The sequence below is a fragment of the Lycium ferocissimum genome, chromosome 4, assembly GCF_029784015.1.
Source record: "Lycium ferocissimum isolate CSIRO_LF1 chromosome 4, AGI_CSIRO_Lferr_CH_V1, whole genome shotgun sequence".
Lineage (NCBI taxonomy): Eukaryota > Viridiplantae > Streptophyta > Magnoliopsida > Solanales > Solanaceae > Lycium > Lycium ferocissimum.
The window spans coordinates 41,711,780-41,723,497 of record NC_081345.1 but is presented as its reverse complement, the minus strand read 5'-3'; the positions used below and the strand labels follow the sequence as shown (position 1 = coordinate 41,723,497).

At 33.2% G+C, this 11,718-nt stretch overlaps 1 protein-coding gene across 1 annotated transcript; it reads right to left on the bottom strand.

The window, feature by feature from the left end:
* Positions 1 to 1,280: 1,280 nt before the first annotated feature.
* On the bottom strand, positions 1,281 to 8,605 carry LOC132053017 (probable pectate lyase 8). Its single transcript, XM_059444790.1, has 8 exons — positions 8,324 to 8,605; positions 7,812 to 7,865; positions 7,577 to 7,651; positions 3,384 to 3,554; positions 2,805 to 3,276; positions 2,579 to 2,682; positions 2,206 to 2,344; positions 1,281 to 2,065 (listed from the first exon to the last, which is right to left on the bottom strand). Exons 1-8 carry the CDS (start codon positions 8,410 to 8,412, stop codon positions 1,844 to 1,846), a joined length of 1,326 nt encoding a protein of 441 aa, XP_059300773.1. The 5' UTR covers positions 8,413 to 8,605; the 3' UTR covers positions 1,281 to 1,843.
* Positions 8,606 to 11,718: the final 3,113 nt, after the last annotated feature.

Below are 11,718 nucleotides of genomic sequence, written 5' to 3'. Positions count from 1 at the left end.
TTTGAGTTTGGGAAAAATTGGGTTAGATGGTGGGATTAGTTTCACCCCACCGGCCATTTGTGCCTTTTCCCTAGTTTTAAGGTGTAACTAAGTAGAATATTGATTTCTATTCACAAACTTTCGAGAGTTCATTCTCAAAGACAAATCTTAGGCTTCAACCCGAACACCCTCGGCAAAAAATTATAGTGTATAATAGGGTAAATTTTCTGTATTTATGCGCATATATTAACTTTTGAACACCCTTGGCAAAAAATTACTGTGTATATTTAGCTTCTTCTTTTTTCCGAACACCCTGGATGAAAATCGCGATCCGTCACTGCTTCAACCTCCACAAATTCGTTTTTATAAATTTTGGCTTCAATCAACTACCTTTTTTCAAGTTACGATTGAAACATATATATTGTCCAAACGGCTAAGGAAGCCTCCAGTCACTTTTATTTTTCTTTTGAAGTTTGGCACAATCGTTAAGATAATTACTTGTATAACATTAATCACAAGGAATTTGACTAAATTACCTTTATCTTTTTTTTTTAATGAATAATTAATAATTATATGTCTTCCACAATAATAATAACAGCGGAATTGAAAATAGTCGGTCCCTCTTGATTTTCTAAAGGGTTGAAAATAGTTGGTCCTTCATGGATCACTCTTCTTATTTACCATGTTTCCAACCCTTCGTTATATGAATAAAAGATTCTCCATCCTTGAGAGAGTCCAATCTTCGCTTGCCCATAAGTTTGCAATTGCTTCATTTTGATTCTTTTATTTGATGGAATTTTCAGAAACTGTGTAACTTCATCAATTGAATAAACTTGTCTCTCTTAATTATACATTTCGCAAACGGAAAAGATGAATATATTTATCCCTTCTTGAATTGGTTAAAAACTTACAAACTAATAATGAGATAAATTGTACTAAAAATAGTGAGAAAAGATGTTTAAAGCGGGCTGAATTGTATCAAATTGTTTACTCCATTAAGCAAGCATGACCCCTTCGCTTTGCTTTACTTTTCATTTTATTGTATTCGATTAATGGGTGCAAAGTCTTCTCAACAGGCTGAATTACGAAACCGATTAACTTGATTATCCCAAACGATTAATGATTAACAAGGATAATCGATCGAAAGAATGCAATTACCATCATAATAAGTCAACATGCAGAAAATGGTATGAATCCATCTGAAGCAGAATTCATAGTAATTATATAAGGATAACAATTACAACAATATTGTTTTGAAGCTGAACATCTATAACAAGAAAGCAACCTAAAAATTGACTTCATCTTTTTCCTTCTTTTTTTTTCTTTTCACAATCTTTCTGATACCATATCTGGATCCTCTGAGATATAATTTCGGTGGACAGATTCTTAAACTGATGAAATGGTGTGTAGGATATGGACAAGAAAAAGAAGACAACTAATCAGAACCTGCTCTAGAGACACTCAAATTATATTTCCAATAGAGTCGGGGAGGTTGAGCACGGGGCACATAAAGAAAAGCGGAACAATGGACAAACAGGTGCAAAAACAATGTAGTGTACCAAAAACCTTATGTTCAAGAGCAGAGGCTGATTCAAGATTGTGCATTCTTTGATATATGAGTTCAGAATATAATATTTATGCAACATTTTAGGATTTCTCTCATATATATATATTTAGGTTTGAAGCTGAAAATGGTGGGTTAAATTGAACCCATCCTTATGGGTCCGCCCCTGCTTAGGAATGGACACAAACTAAGAGAAGAAAGATAACTATAGAAAATTGGCTAGGTTGCTGAATTCAATGGACAGGTAAAGGTGATTCAATGATGTGGTTTGTATCACTAGATGTGTCGATGTGTTTGACATCAACATTGGTAACCTCGGTGACAAGAAAGTGCACCAGCATTCGAGGTAATAGTTCCCACCATGGAAGAGGATTTAGCAGCTAAGCTTGAGGCTCTTGCATAGCTGCCTGGAGAGGCACGTCCAGATGCAGTAAAGTATGCTCCATTCAGCAGAAGGTCTCCCTCTGATCTCCAGTTCCAGTGCTTCCATCCTCCTTCCCAAGGTTCCACTCTTTTCGTCACCTGTTGGCCCCAATTCCATAAAGTTCAATAATTTGTTAAGGTAAGCTTGGCCCTCCTTACTTGTACTGTGTTGTGCCGTGCCTGAGTGGTTTATTTACAACATAAAATATCTGTTGAATTATGCTTAGTTATGTACTAACCTCTTTGGCAAAAGGGTTCACTGGGGCAAGGTATCTGTTGCCCTGGCTGTTAATTGTTGGAGCAGCACTGCCACCAATGGCATACATCTCCCAGTGTGTGTAGTCATTGTTCACCACATGGAAATAACCATGCCTACATCTGCATATTAATTATGTCCTACAATTGTTAGTCCAAGACGACATGACAATGATCAGATACAAATACAATAATTACGTTTAAATTCCAAGCAAGTTGGAGTCAGTAATATGAATCCTTACTGCCTGTGTCACTCTATTTAAGCACATCTCATCCCAATATTATGGAAAAGATTTACATCAGTGCATCTACTAAATCAGAGGAATTGAAAAAGGACTAATACTTTCACATTGATACCTTGGCATTCTCTGGATGAGACCTTCACCAAAATGGTTGAAGGCAATTGTCACCTGCATAACCTTATCTCTGACATAGGAGTCACTGTGCCCCAATAAAATCACCTGCACAAAAGTTGGACTAATGAGTACTATTTGAACTAAATTTCACACCCTAGAATGCAATAAATAGATGAAAATAACTATTCAAGATTGTCACACATTAGAAGGCGTAGTTGAAAGCTAACCTCATTGTGATGGGTGAAGTAATTGTTTGAAATGGTAATTGCAGTTGAACCCATGATAGCATCAATAAGGCCATCAGCGCAATTAGAAAGAGAGTTGTGGTCAACCCAGATATGGCTCGCACCAAAAATGGAAATACCATCACCATCAGCCATAGTCCTCCAACCATAATGTGATGGTGAGCTTCGAACCATGGCATTACCAGTTGGCTTACAATCATGAATATGAAGTCCATGAATAATGATATTAGTAACAAATTGGATAGTAATACAAGCCCCATATGCAATGTGAACGTTCACACCACGAGCATCGATTGTCTTGAAACTATTCAAGATTAGCTCTTGCTTAAGGGTGATAACCATGTCCCTTTTGAACACTATCCATAATGGTTCGTCTTGAATTACTGCATGACGAAGTGTTCCTGGTCGGGGATTTACAGGGTCGTCATCACCTGAGTCAGTTATAACATAAAACCTGCACACAAAGGCGGATTCAGGATTTTTTAGTTTTAGTACAAATATTAAAGCAAAAGATTTCAGTTGAACCCACAGAACCCGTTTTAGATTTGCCTCAGAATATACCTGCCATCGCGGCCGCCAATGGCATTGCGTCCAAAGCCTATAGAACAATCAGCTAAGCGTCTGCGATTACGTTGCCAATGGCGATCACATCGCCAACAATCATCAATAGGATTTCCTGTTGTACATGAGAAGTAGCCCAATTTCCTCCTCTCTGTGCTATTCCTAATGCTCCTGTATAAAAATAAAAGAAAGACAAATTATTAAGACTAATCAACTCAAAGAAGAATTTTACCGCATTAAAATATTTTACTTAATATTATCAAAGATAGCATAGAATCATCCGTCCAAAAAAAAAAAAATGATTTTCAGATCGCAAAATCCCAATTGTTATTGTCATAAAATAAGGGGACAAATAGAGTACTAGATTGTAAAAACTTGTCCGCACCTAGTGTTACACCAAACCAATGAATATATGATATTTGCTTTCATACACATTCATTGTCACTTAAATTTTTAACTGTTAAGATTAAATTGTTTAGTTTAATATAAACACCGGATGGGATAAGTATTTACCTGAACTGAACTGAATACCATAGCCAAAATAAGCCTTACATTTCTATTCATAAACTGTAGGAGCATAAAACTTCTCACTAACTGCTTCATGGCTGATTCAAATTGATTACTTTAATTTCTAAGTGTTCCATCAGTCGATCAATATTTACCAGGCAGTGAACAATAATTTAGCTGTACGATATTTTGGTTCTTTAAATTGTACTCCAAATTATGTAATAGAAACAATTCAACAAACAAAATTAAGGTTCACATGTGAGTCTGTGACTCTTTTGATGTATAGTATAAGACTATTTGAGGGAGCAAGCTAACCCCCTCAAACATGTCTTTTAAGGAAAAGTTAAATAATGCTATCTGATAAATACACAGTTGATAAAAGGAATACGGTCAATACGGAAATAAGTACTGTAGTACTTATTTCCATCATTCCATGTATATAAAAATATCTATATCTAAAATAAATGCACAAGCTAAGGTGGGCAGATATCGGTAGGAGAAACTATTTATTGATTGGCCAAAAGTCATTTAATATAGAGGTGATGGGCTTTTCAGTACAGCCAGGCTGCTGCATCCCTAAATTTAACGGAATTGAGCCCAGATCTGATCTCTTCACACTACTTCTTATGCCGTTTGCCAGGCTGGGACAGGGGACAAAGACAGAGTGACCTAAAATTTTATGAGGCCTACGATAAGTGGGGATGTAAATTGGCCAAGTTCATCGTCAAAGATCATTGTAAGTGGCTCCTCTTATGCATATGGCCCCAGGAGTGTATTCTATAAATAATATAACGAATAGTATGATGCACGAAATATCTCGCGTTTATGTAGGTTTGGGGTGTTCAAAATGACTCATCCATGCCATTTTTATTAACGCCGATTTTATAATACCGCACGTGGCTCCATTAGAGATCTACGTCGAATTAAACCGGAATTTTAAATACCAAATTAATAAAAAATCCGACCATACACCTTACTCTTATAATCACAAATATATGGTATTGTAAAACCGGCTTTAATGAAATATGGCATGGATGGGTCATTTTGTAACTTAGTATAAATGTCACATCAAACTATTGACGAGTGACATTGCTCTAAAGTTCCCCTTCGATGGCATAAATGAGCTAAATATGACATAAATGAGCATTTAGATAATTATTTAAGCGTTTTAAATAATATAACGTTGATGCACGAAATATCTCGCATTTATAATGGGAAGGGTCGCACCTTAAGGAAAAGGATATAAACAATTTACTCTTACACAAATATATTTATGGCTTAAACTCGTAACTTATAGGTCACATGGAGACTACCGTTTAAATTTTATGTAAAATATGACAACAATAATTACGTTTTAGTTGCAAATTAGTTGAAATGATGTTTCGTTATATGAATTCTCATTATCTATATATGTTGCTCAAAAAAAATATTATAATACTCGTAGCTTTTTTATTCACTTTATTTCGAATTTTTTTTTCACTTTTTTCCGGAATCAGCGTTTGGCCATGAAAATTCCAAATACAACTTGAAGTTGTATCCTAAAATTTCAAAAACAAGAAAAACTTGTTTTTCAAAAAAATTCACTCTTTTCACAACCAAAACAACTACATTTCAACAAAAAATACAATTTCAAAAACTATGGCTAAACAAAACTCCAAAATTCCAAAAAAAGTGAAATTTTTTTTTTTGGTTTCTATGGCCAAACGCCTACTAAGTTTTAGTGCAAGAAATTTGTGACATACTAGCATATAAATTTCTAACATAAAAACTCTTGTTCTAAAATTAGGGTAATTTTTTGAAGCGATGATCTAGTTACCCTGAATATAGAGAAAAAATGATTTACCGAAATGGGTGGATCCACTTGTTGGCTGTGGATGTGAATGCACCTATGCTTTAAGCTCAAAATGTATATAGTTGGAAAAACAAAAAAAAAAACTACTACTATATAAAAGAGTTTGCTTATAGATATTCTTATGATGATCTGATGATTGATGTAAAAAATTATTTACACTAATAATGTATAAATTCAAATTCTTTTATAAAACTACTATTATGAGGAAAGTAACATGATAAAGGATAAGCAAACCCAAAATAGAACACAAACAATATAATGTGCACAATGCACCGGCAAGTAAAGCTACCCTCAATCTTTATGACGAACTTGGATAACACATGAAAGAAAAAGACACGAGATAGTTTATTATGTGCGAATGTCCCAACAAGGGCATGTGGAGACCAAGTGGATTAGGGGAAGGAATTAAGTAAATGCAACTGATGCTAACATGCTCCTTCTAATCATGATTATCAACATTGATCCAAAAAGGAACTTCGAGTTTATAAGGATCATTACGCTGTTGGCAACATTATCATACCAATAATTGCATGTTTGATAAAGAAATGGATCTTAAATCTAACGCAATTCTAAAAGTTAGTTCATACAATGATAAAGGTCCAACACCTTATAAGAGACAATTTCATCCTTAAAGAGACAATATGGGAACTCAATATCCCCTCCCCACACGCCTAGGTAATATGATATAGGGGCCCTACATTAGGTAAACCAAGAATGGATTAAAAATATATCTAACTGAACCAAAAGGTAGCTCACAAGGTGTGGATTGTCCAAGATCAAATAAAGAGGTCATCTCATCCCTAAAGAGCCAATGTGGAACTTAACAATGTCTATAGTAGATAATACAACACATAATCCAAGGGGATAAACTCACAGGATTGGTGAGTTAATTTAATAATGCTAGTATTAATTAATTAATGGCGCAGATAAAAGCTACGATAGCTATAGAGCCTGTCGCATTGCATGTGCAATATTCCTCAAAGGCAGCTTGAGATAATCAATACGTAACTTCTTTTGACTGTCAGCTGAAAGGGAAAAGAGCGGGAGATGAAATTGGAAAGGGAATCGCAGAAGAACGTAAGGACCGAAAACTGTAAGGGAAAGGTTCAGTAGGTGGGACATTAAAGAAAACTGTGACATTGCTTTTAATTTTGTGGGTGATGTACATATCATGTGTGATGTGAGAGTTGTTCATTTACTCAACGGTTTCAGGTTGAGCCTTAGAAATGAAAAAAAAATTATAGAAGGGAGTATTTTCCCGTCTAAAAGACCTTATATATGTGACGAAATCGAATTAGTTGGATCGGTGAATTTCAGATATCAATTCTAATATTTTTCACTACTTGTCAAATTTTGAACCACATTTGCCGTTATATTCAAGAATTTCCAAGGAGATTCAATAATTATATATATGCAAAAAAAAAAAAATGATCTTTCTATTTGCATAGCATATTTTTCGACGAAGAAAATTCAATTGAAATACTTTATTAAACTTAGCTGCATCATGAGGTGTGGGGTATACTTGTTTCTCTATTCAAGCTATAAATTTTTGGAACATTTTTTTTTTCCTAAAATACTTATAAGTTCGTACTTGTTTTCTACAAAAGAGTAGTGATACAGAGACAGAGTACTAATGTAACGCCCTTTAATAATGATAGGAGTAAATAACTAAATAAGCCTCTTAAAATAGTAGGTAGATATCAGTTACTGAGAACATATGAATGCTGAAAGGAAGAGGAGGTGATGTTGTTGTGATGTGAGGAATATTTTTAAATTAATTAAATGCTAAAACATTAACATTTTTGTGTGATAGCGAAAGACATAATTAACTCACATAGTCACCATGGAAGCAATGGCTTCTGGATTATTTACTGCATGTTCATGCCTCAGTTCATCGTTTCCACTTAACCTGAAAAACTTAAATCATTTAAAATTTAAAAAAAAGAAAAACAAAAGGAAAATTGGATCTGTCCAATCAATCTAAATCTTCTCTCATTCAATTGCAGATTTACTACATTACATGCAGAATTAATGATAGTGATAATGCGGGAAAACAATACGAAATTAACCTGTTCGTTACAGTCGAGTTCCTTAAGCTCTGAAATTGCTTTTCTTCTTCAATACTAACAATGAAAATTTAGAAATCCAATTAATAAAGCAGGAAGTAAAAACTAGCTCCATCGTCGAATCGAAAAGCAGAAAGAGAAACAGAAACAGAGTCAACAAGATTGGAGAACATTCCAGAATGTCTGGAATTGAACTAACTTAATCCTGCGGTTAAATAACTATGATTTTTTTCACTAAAGTCACGTAACAATGTTTCTACCAAAAAAAAAAAATAACAAACTTTTACTCTACTGACACAAAAGTCACGTAACTATATTTTCTAACAGAAAAATCGCAAAACTAACACAAAAGTCACAGAATCAGAGATGATAAAGTGAATCGGATTAAACTACATTGCAGCTCAAATACGAAAATTAAACAGAAGGAATTTGATCAAGCGAATGATTAATCAAACTAATTTGCTTTCACAATGCACAAAACTTAGCTACTGGAACAGTGAATAGGCCTTAATTACCTATTCTCGGCAATAGAATTGCTGAATAGCATCGTCACAATTAGCAATGGAAGAAAACACAGACATGATGATCTTAGAGCAGCTGCCATGGAGATGTATCTCTAGAATTCGCCGAGTTTCTTTCTTTTTTTTTTCGGCAAAGCAAAATGTGATACAATGTGACTGATTTTATTATAAAATGAATGAATGTGGAGAGAAATGAGTCAAAGAAAAAGCTTCCATGGAGGAAATGTTTTATAGGGCTGCAAGGGAGAGACAGAGGTACCATTCATTAGTTGTCCAACTTTGATATTGTTCATTATTGGTAAGATAGGCTAATAAACCTAACTTTTGTCAATTTTTACATGTTCAATAGATTCGTTAATTTAAGTTTTATCCATTCCAGTATAATTTATTACTATACGTTATCTGATCCATCATCTATGTCATCTGTATTTTAAGGTTTCTGCAAAGTACTTTGTTTAAACCTTTTATATCTTCTACCATAAACGTTTCACCTGATTAACATTCAAAATAGATTTCTTTGTAAAAGTAACAAACTACTTTATTAGAGAGAGATTTGGACAACAAATTATATATTATAATTTACGTTAAATATTTTGAATTAATTAAATTTATTCATTAACCATATAAAAAGACCAATTCGAGTTGCCAACCCTTCTATATTTGGGATCGGAGTGGCATCAGGCAATATTAAAAAAAAAAAAAAAAAAAGTACTAGTAGCTTTCAAATAAAGTTTGTGATTAAGATATGTTAGCTTAGTAACTGCCACAAACGGACTTGAGTCACACCTTTAGTCCCATTTTCACTAATTTGACTGCAGTGTTGTCTCACGTGGCAATGCGTCGGTCACTCACGTGCCGGACACTGCAAATGTTAAACAGTTCCATTTCTCTGCCTCGCAAGCTTGTCTGACAAATTAAATTCCACCGCATCAGCGCTGGGGACCACCACGTCTTCCACCTCAGCTATTTATTTACCTTAGCCCCTCCACCAATCTTATAAGTGGGGGATGATGACGGTGGTAAAACCTTTTACTCACTTCATTCATTTTTACTTGTTGACTTGACACGCTTATTAAGGATGTAAATATAAAATTAAAAATTTTAATATATTATTCCTTATTATGACTATGTAAATAAATTATTGAATTTAATAAATATATTTTAAAAGTTATGCAGTCAATTAAAATTTTTTGAACTTTTCAACTTAATAATTAATAATAAAGGTAAAATAGGTATGAAATGATAAATTATCTTTTAATTTTTCAAATTGAACAAGTAAAAATTGACAACTATTTTTAATATATAGAACAAATAAAAATGATCGGAGGGAGTAACTTGTTTAAATTGGTATTAAGGTGAGATTTGGTTGGTAGTAGCGGAGAAAATATTTTACACACATAAAATATACTTACTCCGTTTTAATTTAAATGACTTACTTTTTTAAAAATTTATTTTAAAATAAATATCTCTTTTTATATTTTTTAAAAATTTATTGAAAGACTATTAGGATATATAACATACATTTTTAATTTAAGATCATAACATTCAAAACATTATAGGAGTATATTTTTTGAAAGGAAAAGATCCAAATATACCCCTGAACTATATAACTTAGAGTAAATTTATCCTCCGTTAAAAAAGTGTCTAACTTTTACCTTTTATAGTTACCAAAATGGCTTAATTTTGCCCTTTTGGACTAATGCATTAGCATAAAAAGTAAATTTAGACTTTTGTAAGTTCAAGAACAAATATGGATCTTTCGCAAATTTTCCATAGTTCAAGGGTAAATATGAAGAATTTAAAAACAAAATTTTTGAGAGTAGAAAATGAATAATTCAGGCATAAAGTGGACACACAGCTTCATCAATACACCTATATTTTATCTCTTTAAGATATATCCATTAGTGAATGTCACCGACGAACCTACGAGGGAATACTCTTGGAAATATCATCTTATTATTTTTTCTATGAGCTACATTGAATTCTTACCATGCTTTGCAATATGGGTTAGCACAATACTAGGGAGGAGGTACCCCAACAACCCCAACCCACACCCAACCCCACTCCCCTCCCAAAAATATTCTGATTACATAAATTAATGAGTTCTATGATTAATGGTGGTTAAAGAAAATGTATATAAACATTTAACAATAACTTGCGATATATGGTAAAGGGTCTGCTATAACAGATCAATTAATGAGTATTTGTTAGTGTGAAAATCATAGGGTTAATATCACTTTTGGTATCTTATTTATTGATAACTTCTGATTCTAATCCCTATGATATCTAATTAAGCATATTAAATATTCAATTAAATTGTGCACTTTTGATCTCATTACTTGTAAATCTTTTGCAAAAATTTACTTTAATTATTTATCGTTCCACCTCTTAATTATCCATGTGTTACGTTAAGTTTGTATGATTACACTCCATAATTAACGGTAATATAGTTATATATATAATCAAATATAACATTTATTCTACATGAAATGACCCGTAAAAAATATTTTAATTAATTAAAGGTTAAATATGTTGAGTCACATGTTACAAAGACTAAAAGAAAAAATTATTAATAACTTAGGGACCAAAGTGCTATTATACCTATAACTTAAATCCTAAATTATTTACCAGCTGAATATGACTTCATTATTGCAGTCAAAGTTAAAAAATCACGCACCACTTGAATTATTGTGCATATGTGTACAAAACATTGTTAAATGCTGAAGATTGTACGTTCAATGTGATCCATTATTGGGACAAAGGGCTTAAAGTTTTGAGGGCAATTTGCAAGATTGCCCTTCGCGGGGGTGGTCTTTAATTTTTACCCCTCAAAATGGTGATCTTTTAATTTTTGCTCTTCAGGCAGAATTTCAGCTAAAGAATTTATACATGAACAGAATTTGCAAATTTCTGCCTTAAGGCAGAATTCTGCCCATGCAAAGCCAGAATTTACATGAATAGATTTGCAAATGCAACTTCTGCCTTGCGAATTTTTTATTTTATGGTACTGAGCTGGGGTTCGAACCCACAACCTCGGAGTATTAGATGAAGGACAAAACTTAAAAGACCACCAATTTGAAGGCCAAAAATTAAAGACCACCCCAAATGAAGGGCAATCCACGCGAAAAAAAAGAAGAAGAAGTTTTGAACTGTTTGTATTCAATACAATTCAAAAGCTATTTACACTGTAATTGTTGTAGCAAAGGTTGAATTTAAGGGTGGTGGTTTACAATATGATTCAGAATGGAGGCAGATTCAGGGTTTTAAGTTTACGATTTTGAAATTTTAGAACATGATAGCTTACAAGATTTGGGGTATATTATTTATACATATTAAGTGCATTATTTAACTCAAATTTATGACCAGTGTCAAAGGTAATAATAAACTCT

Coding starts and splice junctions, on each gene's coding strand:
- LOC132053017 (XM_059444790.1), bottom strand. CDS start 8,412: ATGGCAGCTGCTCTAAGATCATCATGTCTGTGTTTTCTTCCATTGCTA. Junction 3,555..7,576: donor ATTGCTTCCATGGTGACTAT/GTGAGTTAATTA, acceptor ATTTTTATACAG/GAGCATTAGGAATAGCACAG. Junction 3,277..3,383: donor ATTGGCGGCCGCGATGGCAG/GTATATTCTGAG, acceptor CTTTGTGTGCAG/GTTTTATGTTATAACTGACT.